This window comes from Equus quagga, chromosome 2 (genome assembly GCF_021613505.1).
Source record: "Equus quagga isolate Etosha38 chromosome 2, UCLA_HA_Equagga_1.0, whole genome shotgun sequence".
Classification (NCBI taxonomy): domain Eukaryota; kingdom Metazoa; phylum Chordata; class Mammalia; order Perissodactyla; family Equidae; genus Equus; species Equus quagga.
Window position 1 is genome coordinate 32,013,535 of NC_060268.1, and position 22,654 is coordinate 32,036,188.

The 22,654-nt window shown below is 40.6% G+C and overlaps 1 protein-coding gene across 9 annotated transcripts in view; it reads right to left on the bottom strand.

The window, feature by feature from the left end:
* Positions 1 to 22,654, bottom strand: part of RYR3 (ryanodine receptor 3) — a 484,984-nt gene that overhangs the window by 311,509 nt on the left and 150,821 nt on the right. For all 9 annotated transcript variants that reach the window (XM_046653250.1, XM_046653245.1, XM_046653249.1 and 6 more), the window contains exon 3: positions 808 to 915. In XM_046653250.1, the coding sequence (XP_046509206.1) occupies positions 808 to 915 (108 nt within the window). The remainder of the gene's footprint in view (positions 1 to 807; positions 916 to 22,654) is intronic.

Genomic DNA, 22,654 nt, shown 5'->3' on the forward strand with positions numbered 1-22,654 from the left:
AAGGAATTGAAATAGTAGGCTGTTGCAGTAATCCAGAAGACAGAGGGTAGTCAACTAATGCAGTATCTAAGGGGATGGAGAGAGGTGTTTGGATTTGAGATATTCAGGCCATAGAATTAAAATACTTGATGATAAATGGATCTAAACGAATGTGGGTCATTAGGGAAAGAAAGAGTGAAAAATGATTCTGAAGTGTCTGGCCAAAGTCTTGCCTGGCAGGCCTTCTGACACGGAAGCTATGGAGCATCATCCTTCAGGTAAATACTTAGGGACAATGTTACTGACAACAGAAATTCAAGACATCTCTGTATTTGCCATCATGAGTGAAACTGTGGAGTTCTGGGCACATGTCAAAGACTCTGAATTCCACAGGAAATCCTCTCAAGTGCTGTACCATGGTTGTGCTCCACTGGGAAACAGTTATAAATCTCTAATGAGACTTTCCCAAGGAAAAAGAAACCTGCCTAACAGACACGCTCCATCTCAAGGCCCTTTCAGCCCCTCCACATTTCCTGGTGCATTATGGGTTGGGGAAGGGGAGTAGTTCAATGTCCTATGCCCTGCTCAGGCAGCATTAGTGGTGACCTCTTCTATTTTCTGGTAGAAGTTGGTTAATCCAAAGGAAGCAGGATTGGGGTTGCTGAATACGAAAAATTAAACTCAGGGAGAAAGATTTACTGTCTCTAAATGGATCATCTCAAGGATCCTAAGGTTTTTCAGTTCAAAACTGGAGGAATGAAATGAAGTATGTACTTTTGGGCTGTGGTGTGTCCCAATCCCCACCTAGGACATAATTCAGGTACTCACCCCTTCGCCGCCATTTTCACCTGTGTTGGCAAGCATTTCCTGGAGGGCTCTGACAGAAAGGGACTGTTCCAGCACAAAGTTGCAGACGCAGAGATCTGGAGGAACATACTGTGGAAATAAAACCAGAATGAGGATACCTACTCATATCAGTTGGGGATCAGTCATGCAATAACATCTCAAGGGCAAAGAGCCTATGAATCAGAGTGACAGTTGGATGGGTGGATGAATAGGAGTATAAAAGGTGGACCTCTCTTATTCAAATTAAGACAGCTTTCAAGCTGGATTCTGAAGGAGGAGAAAAAGAAAATCCCCAAGTCTCAAGAGAACAGTGACCAAGGTGTCAGGATCAACCTGAGTGAGGGCTGGTGGCACACACAGAAGAAGAACATACATTTAGCCTTGCTGAGGAAGGAAAAGAAAGGAGAGGCTAATCTATGCCAATGTTTGGGTGGGACCAAAGGAAGAAAGCCACTGGGTTCTCCCCCATAATAATTTGTAAGAGGGCACTGGACAGACCAGAATGTGGCTCTAGACAATAGTGACCACATTTGGAAATCCATTTACTCATTAAGAAAACCTGGATATTGCAGTGTAAAAAGAGGCAATATAGGGGATTAAGAAATATATAAATATAGTTCCGAACAAAGAAATCTCCAGAACTATAAGAACTGATGACCCCTACCACAATCATTCTAATTTATTGTGTGCTCAGTTAATATTATCATATTCATGCCTGTTCTGGAATATTTCTCAGCAACAGTTAAAGACAGCCTTCTCTGCATACTGACTAGTAAAAGCTAATGCTCACTCAGTACTCTCTGTGCCAGGCACTGTTCTAAGTGCTTTGCACACATTCACTCCTTTAATCCTCACGACCACCCTATAAAATAGGAATTATTATTATTCCAGTTTACATCCACGGAAACTAAGGCACAAAGAAGTTAGGTCACCTGCCCAAGGTCATGGCTTATACTTGGCCGAGTTGGATTCAAATCCAGGCAGTCTGTCTCCAAAGTCCGTACACTGAACTCTACACTGTTCCTGCCGCTGATGGAAATATTCAAGGTTTTTTTTCACAACTAGAATATTTTCAATCAGCAAATATCTAAGTATTACATTATATAAACACAGTGCTTGGTATTGAGAGAGAGATAGAGACACACAAAACAAAATCATCACTCTTCAGGAGTTGACAGTCCAGTTTCACCCTACACGATTTCCTTGGGAATACAGCTTGAAATCACTTTGCACGCCATGCCTTTGTTTCCTACATATTATCAGCAGAACATGGACATGGTGAGAATAGCGGGAATGAGGAATGAGGGCCAGGAGTTATCAACAGCTACATCCAACACTCTGAGACAGGTAAAGCTGTTTCCATGGAGCCCCAGCTTAAAAGCTACGCAAGCCTGCTACTAAAGCCCAGATAACCTCTCGGACTTCAGCACTTTCATTTCTACAGTAAAGATAATGGAATTAGTGATCCTGAAGTTCCCTTTAATTTCCAAGTGTCTGTACGTTCTTCATCCCTCTCCACAAACTCAATGCCCTCAAAAATAAAACAATGTCCCACTTGCTGACCTTCCTACTATTTCTCATTATTAAAGTTTTAAGACCCCCTAAGCCAAGAATGAGTAAACCTATTCCAAAGGCTACTGGTCTGTGGGTGACTTACATTCTAAAGACTCTTCCACTCAGGGTCTCTACATCAGAAATCCTAAAAACCTAGTCTTCCTAGAATTCTAGTATTACGGGAATTGCCCAGTTGTCTTTATGAAAATGATGTAACCCAACAGAAACTGTAACATGAGAAGACAACAGCCTTTATTTTACACGTTTCTTGCTTTGTTTTCAGTCTGTTCTTGCCACAGGTAATTAACTCATTTGTATGGGCTTGAGCGAGCAGACAGCTGCGGATGCAGAGCAGAGCTTCACGTCTAGGAAGCAGTTTTAGAGCACACGAAGCATCATTATGAGTAGCATTCAATAATATAAATAAGCATTCCCTTAAAGAGCTTATGCCATAAACAAACATTGTCCTACTCAGTCTCCCAAAATATGATGCCCCCTCAGAAGATTTTAGAGGATTTTCCCACCACTTCTTAGACTACCTGGATCTCACCTCACCAGAAGAGGAAGCCAAAAAAGCCAGGATTTGTGTTTCCTCTTCCTCCTCCCCTTCAATAGTGCATGGGATTTGGAGATTTTTCTATTCAGGAATGTCTGCAGTCATGGTTGGTACTTTAAAGGGTGCTTTTTGGCTAATCAATTGCATGATCTCAACATTCATGCTCACTCTTACAAGAATTCTATTCAGCCCATTCTCTTTAAGACAGAAACTTTCACAGCTCCAAATGCTAGAGATCCTGCTCTTACACAAGGCTGTGTGACTTAGAAGTCAGCTTTCTTTCCTCCTTGTGTCTGATTTGCTTGGATGGGAGACACGAGCTCTCCCCAGATACTGCCATCCTCCATCCTGATGCAGACCACTGACAACATGGACACTGGTCATGCTCCAATTATATGTTTCTTTTCCTTCCAGAAATTAAAAGTTCCAAGGTGGTCATGATTTAATAACTGGTGCAAATGGGTACATTTAAACGGGGAGAGTGAGCACGGGGAAGAAGCATCTTACATGGGAACACTGGATCTGCCACAGGTTTAAATAGTTTCCTTACAGTTTATCTTTTCTACCTCAAGAGTGTGGTCTCTGCCTGGACTCTCTATGCTTGGGGATAAGGTCACACCTCTCTGATAGGACGCAGAACAACATGTGGGCAGTGGCAAGGGAGGGAACAGGACAGCAGGAAGATCTGGAGAAAAACAAAATGCAATGAGCAAATTGTGACATGAATGGAGTGCAGAGCACAGAGCCATCTGACCTGGCACACCAGCTGCCATCCTTAATTAAACTCCACACCGGCCTGAGCTCCCACCTCCACATTTCCCAAGAATGCGCAAAGGCCTCTCGTCCATCAAAGCTAATTTGCTTGCAGTGTGAGAGTCCCCTAGGAGGCCAGCTCATTGTCTCTGTGCTCTGGAGCCTGTGCCTCAGTCACTCTGCCTGGCAGGCATGAGGCATGTGTTTGATGATTCTCAGCACGGAGAGAAGGGCTCTGTTGACATCTGTTCTGAAATAGCTCCTCATCACTCTCCCCAGCCCTGTCCTTAGCCTAGAGAAGCACGACGTTACCAAATGTCCTACAGAAAACCTTGAGATGCCAGGGCCCTGGGTAAGCCATGAAGTAGGTATCCATTTATCCCCATTCTGTAGAAAATAGTGCAAGGGAAGGCCTACAGACCCTCCATGATCCATACATCTATGTAACATCTTCTTCACTGCACTGAAAGTATTTTTCTGGGGTTTACTAAATCCAAGATGGTGGGAATCTGATATTCCTGTGATTGGATTCATTTAGCATTTTTCTACCTAGCACCTCATAATATACACTCAGCACTGTACTAGCTTGTACCTGCCAAGCCTTCAGGGAAACGAAGGGGCAGTTAGTTACAAGAAGGGGATTGTCTCCCCTCTATTACACTGTTAGCCACAGTCTGTTCTGGCTTATATAGGTCTTTAGGAAGTGTAGTCTGTTTCACTAGATTGTGGGTATCTTGAAAAATCTGTCTTATTCTACTTTTGGTATCCCCAGTACACAGAACAGCAAGTGCTCAACTTAAGTCTTCCTGAACTGACTCAGTGTCCTAGAAGACTATCTGAGAGTATGTGGCTGTTGGTGCCTGTGGTTGTAGGCACCCACCTGCCTGGCAGAGCCCCTTCCCCAAGTCTCCTGCTCATGATTCAAGAGGCCCTTCTTCTCTTATTGTTATGGGTCTCCTCCCACTTCTCTGTTAATGCATCTGTTTAACTGCATTATCTTTGTAAGTGCATCAATGGCTTTGAATCAAAAGCAATACAGCATATGCTGGTTAAGAATGAATACTGTAGTGTGGGACTGCCTGAGGTCCTATCTCTGTTCAACTACTTATTAGCTGAATGACGTTAGGCAGGTAACTTAGTCTCTCTGTGCTTTAGTTTCCTTATCTATAAAATAGAGATATAATAGTACCTACTTCTTAGCATAGACTGTTTTTGTGTTTAATTGCTTAAAATAGGGTCTGGTGCACAGTAAATACTCAATAAATGTCCAGATATTATCCAGCACAGAGCATTGAAGTCAAAATATCAATAACTCGCTTAAATGTTCATTTACATAGCTAGTATTTTGAAAGTTCCTATATTGTGTAAGAGTAACGCAAAATCTCTACTCTTCAAAGGTTGTGGGGTCTAGTGGAGCACTGGGGAAGCAACGGATAATTTCCAAAGCATGATCCAAAAGGGCCAGAGGTCAGTGAGGAAGCCCACAGAGGTGAAGATGGCTGGGATGGATGGAGGGAAGTGGGGAAGGTGAGGGAGGCAAAGGGAGGTGAGAAGTGAGGCTGAGGAAGAAATAGGCATTAGACTGAGAAGGGTCTTAAGTCCCCTTGTCAAGGATTTTGAACTTTATCTTCAGAGCAATGGGGCACCATTGAAGGAAATTACGCAGGAAGTGATATAATGAAATTTGCATCTCTGGATCATTGCAGGTCCAGTGTGAAGGAGGCTAGACCAAGGCAGAGAAACAAAGTAGGAGGTTGTCACAACAAACTGGTTACGAGGTGACAATGGCACGAATTAAAGTAATGGCAGTGGAGATGGAGATAAGGGGATAAATTTGAACAGTCTTGTGGAGTTAGGAGAGATTATTAATAGGTGATTAATTGGATGTAGGAGATGATAAAGGAGTGGAAGATGACCAGTGGATGGGAAAGAGAGCAAAAAGGATAGGATTTAGCAAGAACAAGCCACACTAAGTAGTAGAAGGACCACATAGACAGTAATTTACATTTGGCAAATTGTCCATGGGAATCTCCCAGCTGGCCAACAGAATGATGATGGGAGAGTGGAGAAGTCTCTGTGACTAGGTATGGGTTTCCCTGCAGAGGTCAGCAGAGGTAGGCTCATCTGGGAGAAGAGGAGGAATCTGAACGAATGACACATATTCTCCACAAAAGGAGAATTCCTGGAGACCTAGCAACCCAAGTCAGCCCAATTAACCTCATTTTCCTTTCCCCTGTCCATCAAGCAGTCAGCCAGTATTTAGAGAACATAATAATATACATTTAGTACAATACTAACTGCTATGGGAAATGAAAGAGAAAAGTAAGACACGATTTCTATCCTTTAAGAAACTTTTAACCTATTTGAAGAGGGAGATCTACTGTACATGAGACTTTATAAAACAATACAAGAGTATATTCATTGATAAATTGAGGGGTATGAGTTATACATCCTGTAGGACCCAGAAGCCCTCTCAGTGATGTTATGATTAGGAAGGCCAGCCCAGGCTGCAGCTTGTCCTGAAGAAGGTTTATGTTGGCAAGGAGCTCCTGGCATGTAGCAAGAACTCAATTGTTTTTAATGAATGAACAAAATGGGAGAGGTTTTTTTTTCATTTTCTTGTGTGTATTCTCTCCTGTTTAGACTTCCATTAGTTGAAGCAGCATTTTAAAATAAGGACTTTACAGAACCTCTGTCCTTTCTTCTCTTTGCTTTTCCACCCAAAGAAAAAGGTCAAGTATTTGGGAGTATCATGAGTCAGTAAAGGGATTAAGCAGAAGAAAGGAAAAACAGTGGGTAACTCCTGCTTGCTGATTTTTTCTACCTATACCTCCCACTCGAGTCCCAGGACTGAGTAGTTAGATGATTGCCATTGATGTTGTATTATACTTATGTGCTGATGGGTTTACACGGATGCAGTCCTACTGCCAAAGGTAGGCTGCAGACTCTTAACTGCAAGGTGAATTTCTAATGTCAATCACCTAGGGAAAAGGGGTGACTGTGACAACAGAGGCCAGAACTAAGTAAGAGTAAGCAGGGCTGAATTAGCTGGGACAAGTGAATCTCACATTCCTGGATCTGCATTATGGAGAGTCAATATAGCCAGTGGGGTATTCTTGGGTAGTACATTTTACAGAAGCATCCAACCAGTGACAAGTCTGAAGGTAGGAAGTAAGGGACTTGGGCAGGTCATTCTTTCCTCTGGGGTTCCATGTAAACAGAGATAGGAACAGTGAGCAGGTTAACTGTGTAAGAATCAGAACGTTTAAGCCAGAATGTTGGAATACACTGGAACTTCCACCTTTATTTTTCTTGTGTTATTCCTTAGCATTTAATAGATTTTTTTGAAGTTCTGACCTGTTTTGGTTGGATGATGTAAATTGAGGAAAGAATTTTCGTTTACAAGTGAGTCAAAACATTAAAGAAAGCAAGGTGCCTCCATATGGCAAACAGGATGGTAATAGGAATAATCATCAGACGGAAGAAGCACAAGACAGCAGCAAAACTCAGGGGGCAAAGCTGGGGGTCCTTGACCAGTCAGCCCTCACCAATAGGACATCTCTATTCAGGGCTAAGCCTTGAAACTTCTGAACTTTATTATGGAGGACAGTATCTCAATTATCTTCTTCATGCTCTTTTCACGCTGCTTGAGACTGCCCAGTCCAGGAATAAATTTGGCCAGTGATCATTCTCATGGCTCTAGATTTCAAATTGTGTATACTAAAGGATTCTGTTTCTCCAGGGGCACTAGGTCTGCTAGTAATAGGCAGAGCTGGACTCAGTCCCCAGTGGCCTGGATTCTACATGCATTATGTTTGTTCCATTTTATCACACTGCCTCAAACATGACTGATAACCACCTCCCTATGATGGCCTGATGTAGTCCTACTCAAAGACCATGGATGAGAAGACTTTTCAAAGCCATCTGGGGCAGAAAATTATTCTGTCCTCCAGGAAATGTTTCAAGTCAAGCAAGGCCACATTGGCTAGAGCGTGGCATTGGACAAGACCAACTTCCCATGGAATAGCATCAGGATAGCCAGAGATGGAACATGTAGCTTGTATTCCAGGAGTTTTAAGCAGTTTATAGACATTATCTCATCCACCTGAAGCAGACATGAGCTCATCTGTGGACTTCCTCTCTACTATTGATAATACATAATTATTTGTATTGTGTTTATACTTCAAAGGAAGAGCCAGTCATTAACCAAACTAACACCCAAATCCTGCCCCAACCAAGTTTTAAGGATCCATGCAGTTAAGTGCTTTTTAAGCCTACGTTTGTCATCTCTGCTAAGTTTCTGATAGATAATAATGAAGAAAGTTCTGTAACGAATGTTTAAATCTGAAGCTGTTGCCCAGTCTCTGGATTTCTACAAAAATAGATGACGGCTTTGCACCTGCTTTAGAAGTGGGTCAACTGAGATACAAAGGAATTAGGTAAAACTTACATGAGCAAGTGGAGAAACAAGGATAGAATCCATATATATATTTTTTAAATGTATCTACCTATCTATACAATTGTACCAGGTATTGTGCTAAATTCTTTATAAATATTATCTCATTTAACTCTTACCTCAACCCTTTTAGGGAAGAGATTATAGCCATTTTACAGATGATAAAACTGAGATGCAGAAAGGTTGAAACACTTCCCCACAATCACATACTAGGAATAGCATTTACATCCAGAATTTCAAATTCAACTCTTTCTGACTGATCCCATGTCAATGTCCCTGAAGAGAAGGTTCTCATCTCCATGCAAAGGTTGTAGAAGTCTAATCTTACGAGGCTACTTCCTCCCAACTCTTAAACTTTAATAAAAAGTTAAGGACTTCATATTAGGTTCTCGACTATCTCAGAAAGACTTCTCTATGTTGCAATGGTCACTGGGAATGCAACCACTACAGACTGCAGCTAGTCGGACTATCAGGGCATAAGAGCTTTATAACATTGAGATTCCTGGTAAGAAAGATCATTTCCATCTTTGTGCAGTTCTAAAATCTGAGACTGACTTACCAGGTAAGCTCTCTCTTCCAAAAGGCAATTCAACACTGGGCATGACAGGGCAAGTTGCCACGCAGGACATACACGTGTAGATTTTCAACCGTGTATATCCAGATTGTAAACATTTTGAGGGAAGAGAATTTGCCCCTGCGTTAAGAACTGTTATCATGAAACAAAGTTAAAATGTATAAAACTTTGCTTGAGTTTTTTTATTTTTTAATATTTTGCTATGTTAAGGGTAGAGGGTCTTTCTGAATATGCATATAGAAACGAATCCAAAACAGTTGCGTTCCAATTTTTACTTGGACTTCGCTAACAAAGCTGTTATACGTAAACAGTAAGGTACACAAAATTTAAACATATCGCTGGAAAACACTCTTTTCTGAGAGGAGAGGAGGAAGATGCCAGAATCTTTTAAAAGAATAAAGTGAAGAAGGCTCCTTTTGCTGGCTGGGGAATCAACCACGGAATGCGATGCTCTCAGTGTCTCGAGGTGGTTCTTCCTCCTGGGGTGAGCGAGCTGCCCTGGGAGAAGTGACAGCTGTGGAAAATCACTACCACGGCACAAGGAGCCTCACTAGGCAGAGGGACTCCCAGCCATGAGCAGAGCAATTGCAGCATCTGATGCCATGCTGGCCTGAGGTTTACTCCAAGTCAAGAGGGAGTATGCAGAAAGAAAGGGATGAAATAAGTTGATCATACACAAAGAAAAGGACGAAGGTTATCAAGTTATAGAAAGGTGTTGATATTTTAAAAAATAAAATAAAAAGCTTCTATGAGGGCATTAAATATTTACTTAAGAAGAACACTTGCTGAACCGTTTCCTAAGTAAGGGATGCACCACTGCCACCTAGAAGCAGGAAGTCCAAATTGTAGGACAAATATCCTTTGTCAAAAGTCTTGCCCAGAAATGCCAACCTAAAGTTACAAAAAAACTAAAAACACCCACAATCACTGTTTCTTTTTCTCATCCCTCAAATGCCCAGATATTGGTTGTTTAATTGACAGATCCATGACAGTCTAGCCTCGGCTCAGGAGAATGTTTATTAATTCAAGCGAGAGCAACACTTGCAACATCAATTATCCTTTTGATGAATCTCAGAGATTTCTCACAAAACTATGACAAATAAGCTCGTTCTGGAAGCATTAATGCAGAAACATGGTGGGCCCAAGAATCTCCTGGGTAAGAGTGCTAACATTTCAGATTCCTGGGACCCTTCTACAGGTAGGTACTTTAAAATAATATTGCAGGTGATTCTGAAGCAGGGGGTCTCTGAACCCAATTTGAGCAACTGGACCAAACAAGTAAATTCAGGTCCCCGGAAAGTAACTGATTCTTCCTCTTGATCCTTCGTTAAAGAGTTCAATTCATCAAAATACCTGAATCTCTTTCAAATGAATAACACAGCAATCTGAAATCCAATTATTGTCATTTTTATGCTCTTGCCTGATAGGGCCACAACCAAAAGTAACGCTAAGGTGCCCTGGACATCTATATTCTGCCAAGCATCAGTTGTTTCTGGCACAGTTAGGAAGAATGTTACCAAGAGCCTGGCAAAGATTAGTGCTGTGAAGCTTGTGTTCTTTAAAATAAGGAAGAAGGGGCAGCCAAAGATTCAGAAACAAAACGCTGGGCAGCTGGCTTGTAAAACTGCCTGCTGGGAAAAAGCATAACTGACAGGCGGGATGGTTGATTTGGTTCGTGATTGAGCCAAGTTTTTCTCCCTGCCTGGCATGGTCGGCATGTTAAATATCAAAGGCGCCAAAAGGTGGAAACTTGGAACACTGGCACCTGGAAAAACAAGCTGTGCGGAAGAGCAGCAAATAACACCTAATGTTTATGGACAGAGATAAGTGAAATGACGACTCTTTATAGGGTCCTAAAAATACACGGCCGTAAATAAAACTCTAGCTGAATCAGTAGCACAGTTAATACGACAAGCTCTGTGGATAGGTACTGGGACCCTAAATTCCCTAGTTTTCAATGGGAGCTACTATGAGAAATGTGAAGTTGTTGTTCTAAAGATAAGATAAAGATATTCAAAAGCTTATATGTCAGAAAAAAAGAGATCAGGAAAGAGGAAAGGCAGCATGTCAGAAAAGAGATGAAAATAGTGTGCATGTTCCGTGTTCCATGAATAAGGTAGGGGTGTGAGCATCAGCTAGAGGAGGAGCCTGGGCTACATGTTGGAATTAGAATGAAGTGTGATAGGCAGAAATAGTAAGAGATGGGTGAAAGCTGAAGGCGGCAGGCTAATAGGAAAGTCTAGGCTCAATCTAATGTTTATGTTTCAGTCTTGAGCTTGGTTTTAGTTTTGGTGGAAGGAACACTGACCAGCATTGCACCTCCCACAGACTCCTTTGCTATTTCGCTTACTCTCCTCCCTCTTGAGTGATGATGTGGTGGTTAGAGAATTTAGAAACCATGGTGAGGCTATTCTCTACAACCAAGGCAGTGGTATTCAGCAGCTGCAGGGCAGGAGAATGTGTCTCTCTTGCCCTTTTCACTGCATAACAGGAAGGGGAAGACTGAGGAAAGCATTAGGGGGCACCCACAAGAGCTGAGAAGATGCCAAGCTGGAACTAAAGGCTGACAGACAGAACAGACACTGAGTGCCCAAAATTGGTGCTGTGCCTTTAGGTTCAATTGTCATCAGCATCACTTATCTTTTTGGGAAAACCTCCAGGTACTGGGTCCTGCCTTAACTGCAGCCCCACCTCTAGAACGCTCACGGACTCAGGATCTGAAGTGGGCACAAAGCTCAGGGTGACAAAGGGCAAGGACAACAGCTTGGCTTCCAAATGGCTTGCATTTTTTTTCCAATGCCTCCTTCCCACTCTGAAACTGAATCCAAATTCCAACGTGGAAATGAAGTTTTTATTTTCTGTCCCCTACATGAGTTGTTGCTTTGATAGAAATAAGCATATCACTATACACTAAGTTCTAGGTTAAAAATTTGGGGGGGGGGGGCAGGAGTATATGGATAGATATTCATAAAATTTTCAGTTTTAAAAAGGTTTTGTGGAAATGAATAACAGTTATAAATACTTTTCTCCAATATGGAAGAAGTCCTCCCATACTCTCATACAGAACTAGATCCAACCTCTCTACCTGCCTCATAGTGTCTGAGCTAAATTAATACCACTAAATGTTTACATTTACAAGTTTAGTACCACGTGCAAGGATTAGCACTACACACCCCCATTTGCAAGGGGGCATGCAGTCCTTACCACAGATATTTTACAACATATATGTAAGGCAGGGATTTAGTACTGCTAGCCAGAAGCTGCATGAGTTAAAAACGTTCATTTAATAATAACATTGCTTCAGTGGAATGGTAATAGAGAGACCTAGCATCTCCTCAGGCTATATCTTCTTCAACAGTATCATCTTTACCAGGAAGCATTCTAAGTATGGAGGATGGACAATCATCATAATGTTCATTGAACTGTGGAGATCTGTTGGATCCCATTCTCTTCGAACCCTCCGCCACTGAAGTCACTGACGCCTTTCACTCAGGACATTAGCCAGCTCTGATCAACACAAGGAAACCCTTAGGGGACCTTCTACTTGAACCCAACCCATCACTCAGCATGGTGAAGCCGGCCAGGAAATATGTCAGTTCTGCCTCTGCCAACCATCCAAGTTCACAGGACTGGGCATTCAGTTGAGTTCCCTTCCTCTGCTCTGCTAAGTAACTAATCTAGAGGTTCTCTACCAATAATGAGGACAGGGAACAGTGTTGCAGGACAGATTATAGCCTTTCCTTTCTCCTCCTCTCCTGAATAACCAGGAGTTACCTCCAGTACATGATGATTGAGTTAATTTGGCACCATGAGAGAGAATGAACACATTGATAGAAACTGATGGAGCAATACCACACCTCAAAAAAGGAAAGTCCTTGCTCATGGTGACCTAAGCAAAGTCTATCACACCCTATCAAGACAAATGCTTCAAATTAGCTGGTTGCTTTCCAGTAGCATTTGTCCTTATGTTCTCAGCGAACAAGATGGAGATGAAAACCATGTTTGGCTTTCTATTAAACTTGTACATTTTGGGAAAGAAGCAAGTTCATTCATTACTATAGCAACTAGAAACTTTCCATGGCAGGCTGTAGGTGAGTTTGAACGTAATGCTAATGAAGTCAACGTCATAGCTTTGCTTCATTTTAGATGACATCTGCACACCTAAACTGGCTAGCTACCTTATCATTACTTAGTCAAACAAGGGAACACCCGTGTAAGGCCAATGGCTACAAATTCAGCCTTGCCACAATTTCTGCAAGTGTGGTCTGAGGACCACCTGCATAAGAATTGTGTGAGAGTTTGCTTAAAAAAAAAAAAAAAAAAGCAGATTTCTGGCCCCACCCAAGGCAAGGATGGGGATTGAAAGATACGCTTGTTCAAGTTTGAGAACCACTCCTCTTCAGGGTGAGCTCTGTGGGATGCTGCCCAGGCTTATCATTTCTATGGATAAAGCATTCTTGACATAACTCACCTGGGAAATCAGGGAGTGAGCAAAAACACAGTGCTCATTTTTCAACTTGAAAAGTGACCAGAAGAGCTTGTAGAAACTTTCTCATGAACATCAAAAAGTTCTCATCTTTCTTGGCTGTATTTTTCACAAAAAAATAATACTTTTTAGCTGTTTACTGAAGATTTTGCTGACTGATACTGTTAAGCCTCCTTGTGTTCACTCAGTCTCAGAGCTTGCATTAAATTCTAAAAACTCTCCTCATCTTTAGGTAAATGAAGTGAAATTGTTTGAACGTAGCTTCCACAGCTTATCAGGGGACTAATTCAAATTTCAAGTCTCAAGTGACTGCTCTTGGGATGGAAAAGGTGGGGTACAGATCAGAGAATCCCCCCTCTGTGCTCTGAGGCAGGAGCACTCCCGATCCATCCCGAAGAGAGGATGATCTATTCCATTCTGAAGGAGAAATACCTTGGGATGTATAGTGATGTGCAAAAGTAGGGCCTGAGGCAAAATTCCTTGATGAAAGCGCTCCAGTAAGAAATGGATCATTAGGTCAAGGGTTTTTTAATTTTTTTCAACCACTCTACAGCTAAAAACCAGCTGTTTCAGGGAAGCTTATGAGCAGCTTTCTTGTACTAGTTCTCATCTGGTAACGGCTTTGGGTAAAGCTCAGCTGGGTTGAACTGGAATGGAAGAAAAATGATTTGAAAACGTCCTAATAGAGAAAGCAGCTAACTCCTGGAGTGACTGCATTAGGACCACTTTGTAATCATTTGCTGAAATAATTTGGATGAAGAAAAACAAATTAATTCTCCATAGTGTGTTGAATTATTTAAAATCATCTATTTGCTGCATGCAAGGAAATTAAGAACAAACAAGATATTGTTTGCAAATGATTCGTAAAATGTTTCAGTTCGTATCATTTGTTCAGGCCACCACAGAGACTGAAACTTTAAAGAATGAAACTATGGAATGAACGACTGAAAAGGAGAAAGAAAATCGTCAACTTAAACGTCTGAAAATCTTAACTTCTAAAACAATTTTAAACATTTCCTTTACAAAACTCTCATGTGGCAGACAGGGAAACCAGACTTGAGAGGTTATTTTGCATAACATTTTACAGCAAGTGGGAGGGAGAGCAAAACCAGATCTCTCAAATCACTATCCAGTGTTCTTCATAAACAATAGTTTAATCTATGAATTATCAATATGCACATAACTTCTAAAGATCACATAAAAGGTCATAATCATGACTTAGGTTTTAAAACACCCATGCAGAATAAAAATGATAGATGCAACATGGCTTGGGTTCTTTTTTTTTTTTTAAGGAAGATTAGCCCTGAGCCAACATCTGCTGCCAATCTTCCTCTTTTTGCTGAGGAAGACTGGCCCTGAGCTAACATCCATGTCCATCTTCCTCTATGTTATACACGGGACGCCTACCACAGCATGGCTTGCCAAGTGGTGCCATGTCCGCACCGGGATCCCAACCAGCGAACCCTGGGCCGCCGAAGCAGAACGTACGAACTTAACCGCTGCTCCACCAGGCTGGCCCCAGCTTGGGTTAAGGTGAAAATTTTAACACAAATGTAATGCCTCATTTTTCTTCCACGTAAAAGCAACAACTAGGAAAGAGATGTTCTCCTAATCACAGAAAAAAAGGCAAGTCTTTGTGATCTAATTAGTAAGTTCAGGAGTTGATGGAGGAAGAAAAAATACTGCTAATGGAGATCAAAATAGCAGCTCTTAGTCTGAAGAGCAAAGTACTAATAACGCTGCAGAGGAGCGCGGGTATGAATAATACCTACTCGGAATTCACCTGGGGCCATTTGCCTGCTGTGAACAAGTAAATGACAAACGAACAGCAGAGCTATGGTGCCACTTTACACACTGAATAAATTCTTTGTGAAGATTCCCACCACTGAGGTACAGACTGTCTTTAAACAAAAGAGTGGGCTGATATTGCCTCAAGCAGCTAAGTTATCCCGACAGTATGAACAATTCAAGTAGGAAGGACAATGTAGACGAGGAGAGATCGCAGGGTTAAAAGGTTGGACTCTTTTTTCTTTTTAACTAGATCCTCACATCCAGCAAATGACAAACGCATTCATGAACTTGACATGTGTTGCACTCAACTTTTATGCTATTTCTTTGGATAGTTGTTTCCCTTTTCATCTCTTGACTGTTAGAAATAGCAGAGCATGAGGCTCAATGCGGAGGTAGAAATGGGAAGAAAACTTCTGGAAAGAGAACATTTTAGCTGCTAATTGAGAAGAACTGGAATGTGCAGCCACAGTTTTCAGAATCTTCGCACAGTTAGGATTGTATTATAACCCTTCGACTTGATGAATTCATGTATGGACCAATATGCAATGAGCCTTTTTATCTTGCCTGCACAGAACAATAATAGTGCCTGGCCCAGTTTGAACAACAACTCAATGTAGGGTAGCTTGTGAATGCAGAGAGCCTACCCTGGTCCTCCAGGACCCCACCAGAGGGCCAGCCCACTGTACATACAAAGCTGTACAGAACACGCCCAGCTACCTCTGTTCACCCCGACATGTTGGACAGCAAGGCTTGAACCTGCAAACAGGTACTCCGGCAGCTAAGAGAAAAAGAATGTCTGGTCTAATAGAATGACCATCCAGCTTCCATTTTCCTGCCTGTCACTGCATGGGCGCCATCCTCCAGAATATTGCCGGATTAAACCCATAAAGGCTGGTACCTCTGTTTTCTTGAGACAACTACTACTGTGTCAATTCCCTGCTGTATTATTTTTGCCCTTCTGTCTTCTCATTTCCTTAATGTTCTCACCTTCCCAATCTTCTGACCCAGCCCATTCCCCCTTCCAAAGCTGCAGCAACACCTACTCCATGATCAACACTTTCCATCATCCACTCACTGTCTTCTCCCTGAATACTGCCCCACCAGACGAAACCAGCTCCTCCCAAAGGACGCACTTCCCTTGGGGATCTCCCCATTCCCAAGGACTTCCCAACTGGGAATCTCATCCTAGTTCCCTGAGGATGCTCATTCTCACATGCCTCAGGTAACTCAGGGTTAGAAGGTGAGGTCTGTGTCCTTCTCCGGCCCACAAGTTAACTCCTTCTTTAAGCTTTCTTTCCCTGGCAGCATCACCCTCCACTCCCTCCCTTATTGCTGTTTGCGTATTTCCTGGATCTGCTCTTCACTGAAATTTCTAGCTCCTTTCCATTCTTGCTACTGGTGATTTGAACATTCACATTATTATTTGTTGTATTTGTTCCCCTAAAATATATGTTGACGTCCCAACCTCTGACATCTGTGAATATGACCTTATTTGGAAACAGGATCTTTGAAGATGATGAAGGTGGGGTCAGTAGGATGGAGTCCAAGCCAATATGACTGAAGTTTTTATAAGAGGAAAACAGCATGTGAAGAGAGAGAAAAAGGCCACGTGAAGATGGAGGCAGAGACTGTGGTCATGCCGCCATGAAACAAGGAGCACCTGAGGCTACCAGAAGATGGAATGGGCAAGGAGGGATCCTCTCACAGAGGGAGCATAGTTCTGCCAACACCTTAATTTCAGATTCTGGCCTCCAGAACTGTAAGGGAATAAATTTCTGTTATTATAAGAAACCCAATTTGTGAGAATGTGTTACAGCAGCCCTAGGAAATGAGTATACTCTATGAAAACTTGTCATATATTATGGCCTTTCAGTTATTTTGCTTCCTCTTTATCAATGGTCTTCTACACTTCAATTCAGCCACCCTCTCTCACGGTCATACACCCAGGTCCTGTTTTCAGTCCAGCTGCTCCACTCTTCACTTTCTGATTGACACATCCCACTGTCTAACCATCCACTCAAATCCACCTTGCTTGCTTACTCACTCAACTACTCTCATCATTATTTTTCTCTCTTATTCCTTTTCACTACCAGTCTCCTCCTATCTTTAGTCCTGTCCTCATTCAGCTTAACTCCCAAGATTTCATGGTCCAGTCTCCCCAACTCTTTTGCCGCTTTGTCCTTTATCACACTCACCTGGCAAACTTCAACCCTGGTGGAATTTAATTATTCACTTTCTTTGTGCCTGTGCTTGGAATGCTGAGGACTGCTGAAGAAGATGACATGATTCAGCAAATTGGCAGCACAAAAAACTCCTGGTTACCAAACTCAACTGGCCCTCAAGGCTGGGCCATCACACTGCTCAGCAATCCTACTACTCTTCTCTAGGCACCTCACTCTCCAAACTTTCTGCAGAAAACCTATAGATCTACTCCCATCCTTACCTCCTTTCTTCCTATTCAAAGCAATATGAGTTCTTCCTTTAAATGAAAGTCAGTTCCTCATCTCTATTTTTAATACCAACCCTTTCCACCACATCAGCAATTTTCACACTAAACCATCCCTACCCTCTCCTGTATCTCTTCCTTCTCCTTCTCCACTTGTACGTTCCCATCAGCATTTAAACAAGCTTAAGTCTTTCATACTACATTTCCTGAAAATATTTCCATCCTCAGACCCTCCCCAGCTATCACTTTCTCTCTTTCAGAGATCTTTGCACTGGTTGTCTTTGACTTTCCTCCTACTATTCACTCCCACTAAAAAGCCTTCTGCCCTCATCACCCCTTTAAAAGAGCTCTCACCAAGATTGCAATTGGCCTCTATGTCACTACATCTAATGGACACATTCCATCCTCATATTGCTTGACCTCCAAGTGGCGTTCTTGCTTAATGACTGTGTTCCTTCTTGACACTCTTCCCTTGGTTTCTATGACTTCTATGACATTACACTTGCTTATTTTCTCTCTGATTTCTCAGGATTCTCCTCCCTATTCTCTGTGCTGTATTTCTCCTCCCACATTCATTTTTAAATATTTACATTTTCCAGGGCCTCTTCTCTTTTATTCTTAATCCATATTATTTCCACTCACTCTCACAGCTTGATTTACTATCCTTAATCAAATATCTCCTAAATATTATCTCCACCTCAACCTCTCTTCTGAACTTCTGATCCATAGAGCCAGATGCCTGTCAAAATTTCCTTTTAGAAGTCTTCCAGGCATTTTGAATTCAATATGTCCCAAACTCAGTCCATAAACATCATCACCACCCTCTGTTGTAACTTACTCCTTCTCCAATATACCCTCTTTAATTAAATAATATGCCATCTACAGGCAGCTATAGCCTGTAATTCTAGAGTTACTCTTGACTCCTCTCACTTCAATCCCCTTGCCATCCTATGAATTCCATTAACCACACTTGAATTCAATTTAATCCCTGTCTATTCATCTCCTTTTTACATATGAAGAACCTATACAGCTTCCACAAGTTAATGTTTTCCTCCGACAATCAGCACCTGTTCATGTTAAGCTCCCTTCCTTGCTACTTCAAAATCTGTGCCCTCACTCCCTCTCCTTTCTTTTGCATATGCCAAAGCTGCACTCGATTTAATCCCCTGACTAATAGTGTCATCTATTAGCTCTCTATCTTTTACAACCTCAATCTCTCCTTCTCTAGAGCATCCTTTCTCTCTACCTAGAAACATGCTTGTGTCTCTCATCACAGAAACTCCTTCTTGATCATCTAGATTCTGCTTCAACACCATTTTCTCTTCTTCCTTTGAACACTCAAAGAGTAATGAATACTTACTCATGAAGTTCTGGTTCAGGTAAAGGAGGAGAGGCTTATAGAAGAATAACCCTCCTGACAATAACAGCCATAAATTCTAAAATGATATTTTTTAAAAAACTGTTTGAAGGTACCGAAGAGTAATCTAAAGCTGGTGGGAATATGACTCTTGAAAAATGGGAAGTCAACTAGGTGATATTCACATTTAATTAAATTTTCCCCTGAGGGCACTCCTCTGTTCATGGGACTCATGGGGGATAGATCTCAAGAAAAAAGCTGCTGCAGAGTCGGAGGCCTCAGTTTGGGGCTGTCAGAATGTCAGAAAATTGAGAAGGAGCATGCTGAAAAGGAGGGAACCACCATAGATGAAAACCCAAAATCAACAGACAAATTCCCCTCAAGTTTTTGGCCAGCTGATCAAATGCACAAGGTAGTATGCCAAGTATCCAATGGAAAGAAACAGCTGGAATGCTAAAAAAAGAACGAAGGTTTCAGCAGATATTCAGTTTTGGAGTGTCAGAATTTGGTGTTCAAGTCTTGCTATCTAGAGGGGGTTAGGAATCACTTCAGGATCTTCATTAAAGTCCAGTAGGGCTACATCCCAAGGCCAATTACTATATCCCACAATTAAAGGCCAAACTAAAATAGGCCAAATCTCCACAAGGTCAAGGAGCTCCACCAGTAATTTAACTGCCTGCTAGAACAAAATACAATACTCTCCAGGAGAAGTAAAGAGAAACCACAATAACTACAAAATATCACCTACAATCTTCAGTATACAATAAAATAATTACTAGATTTTCAAAGAAATAGGAAAATGTGACTCATAATCACGAGAAAACACCAGTCATTAGGAGCAGATCCACAGATATCCAGATATTGGCATTGGCAGTCAAGAATTTAAAATAACTATTAATGAATTTATCAGGAAAAAATGAGAATAATAAAAGAAGAGAATGAGAATTTAAGGAGAATATGTAAAACCTTAGAAATAAACTACTGGAAATTTTATAATTTTAAAATGCAATACAATAAAAAATTCATTGGAAGGAGTTAATAGCACATTTACATTAAAGCAAAGAATCAGTAAACACAAAAGTAAGTCAATAGAAATTATTCAAACTGAAGCACAGAGAGAAAAATTGTTCAAGAAAAAATAGAGTTTTAGTGAGCTATGGAACAATATAAAACAGTTTAATATATAAGTAATTGAAGCTCCAGAAGGAGAAAGTAAATGTGGCAGAAAAAATATTTTAAGAAATAATAGCCTTAAAATTTCCAAACTTGATTTAAAAAACCCAAGAGATCCATAAAACTCAGCAACATCTGGGCAGGATAAATACAAAGAAAACTACCTTCAAATCCACCATTCAAACTGCCAAAAATCAAAGAAAAAATTCTTAAAACCTTCCAGAGAAAAAGCCATTACACATAGATGAATAAGATGATAGCTAATTTTTCATTAAAAAAAAAAAAGGAGGCCAAAAGACAATAAAAGGCCATCTTTAAAATGTCAAAAGAAAAAACAAAAAAGTCAAACCAGGATTTTTATATCCAGAGAAAATGTCCTTCAAAAATAGGGACAAAATAAAGACATTCTCAGTGAAACAAAAGCTGGGAAAGTTTGTCTGCAGTAGACCTGCACTACAAAAAATGTTAAAGGATATTCTTCAGGTTGATGAAAAATGCTGCCAGATGGAAATCTGGATCTAAAGAAAAGAATGAAGTAAACTCAAAACAGTAAATATGTGGATATTAGAGAAACTACTTTTTCCATTTCTTAATTTCTTTAAAAGACAATTGACTCTTCGAAACAAGAATAAGAAAGTATTGCACATTACATAACTGGTAGAAACAAAGTATATGACAATAATAGCAGAAAGGTTATAAGGAAAATGGTTTAATAGTAATTCAAGGGAGATTGTGATAAACTAAGGATTCATATTGTAATCTCTGAAGGAACCGCTAAAATATAATACAAAGTGGTAGAGCTAAAAAGCCAATAGATGAGATAAACTGGAATACTTAAAAAATATTTGACTTATCCTAACGAATGCAGAAAAGGATAAATCAGAACAAAAATCAGAGGGACAAAAAAAATCAAAAGATAGTAGACTAAAACCAATAGTATCAATTATTACAATAAATGTAAATGGACTGAACATGCCAATAAAACAGAGATTATAAAATGGGAGGAAAAAGCAATACCTAACTAAATGCTGTTTATAAGGGACATACTTTAAATACAAAGATGTAAAGATACAAACAAATTTAAAACATAAAGATGGAAAAAGAAATACCACACTAAAAGTAAGCATAAGGAAGCTTATAACTGTATTGATATCAGTCAATGTATAATACAGGACCAAGGTTAAATAGAGACATTTGGTGATGACAAAAGGATCAAGTCATCAGAAAACAAACAAACAAAAATCCTAAATATATATGAGCCTAACAACAGAGCTTTAAAATACATGAAACAAAACTGACAGAACTGAAGGGAGACATAGACAAATCTTCAACCACAATTTTTAACACCCCTCTCTCTCAGTAACTGATAGAACAAGTAGCTACAATTCAGCAAGGATACAGAAAATTTGAACACCACTGTCAACCATTGTGCTATTCATAAAACACCATATTCAACAACCACAGAATGTACAATTGTTTTAAGTACACAAGGAACATTCACCAAGATAGATCATACACTGGGCCATAAAATAAGACCCAGTAAACTGCAAAGGATTGAAATCATACAGAGTATGGTCTCTGATCATATTAAAATTAAGTTAGAAATCAATAACAATAAAAATATATATCCCACTGATTTTACTTTTTAAAATCATTGAGCCATTACCTAACCCTTTTCATCTAACGTTCCCTCTCTGAATGTCCTTTATATTTCACTTTTAGAGGTCACACACGTCCTCCTGATCCTCAAATCCAGCCCTTTAAACTATTTAGTTAATTAATTCAGTACAAGGGTAACTTAGCTGAGTTAAGTAACAGTTCCTGAGGACCTAATGTGTGTCTGGCCCTCTGCTGGGAATAAAGGCTATTGCTTAAATAGTACTTTGGGTGTGTCAGGCACTGTTGTAAGCACTTTACAATAATGAACCCTTGTAATTGAATTTTCATAATAATCCTATGAGATGGTTACAGTTTTAAAGATGAGAAAATTCAGGCGAAGAGAGGGAAGTCATTTGCACATGGTTGAAAAGCTTAAGCAGTGGAGCCAGAATTACCCAGGCAGTCTAGCTCCATGGTCATGTTTTTTAACCACTGTGCGTAGTCTTTGACTTCAGTGCTCACAGACAGGGGGAGGGCAGGAGAAACAACAGGTAAACCATCGTAATTCAATGCAGTCGATCTTTTAACCCCCCCATTTACAGTGTTTTTCTGCTCTAAATCCTAATACAGAGGCACTTAGTAATCTGCCTTATCTCCCTTTATAAACTTACTTTCCAGAAAATATACGATAACCTCATTTATACAGTAAAAAATTAGCTTTAAAAATTTTAACACTGCTTCATGTGCTCTCTCAGAGCGTTTGCATTTTAATAGTTTCTGTTTGATTTAGGCAAAATACATATTTCTAACTTTGGAATGTCAGGCATTCAGAGGACAGATGCAGGAAGGTTGTGGGAGGGGGTATGGAGATCTGCCCAGGTATTCTTAAAATCGAACCACATGGAGAAATATGCCTTCTCTATCCTTAAGTAAGTTGGATCCATGATACTCTTCATTGCTGAGTATTATCCAAATTAGACAGTGTTTGAATTTGGAATGAATAATCTTCAGGAAGTCACTCAACTTTGCCTAAATTCTTATACCTTTCTTCTCTATAAATAAGAACAATACTTGCTCCATACGG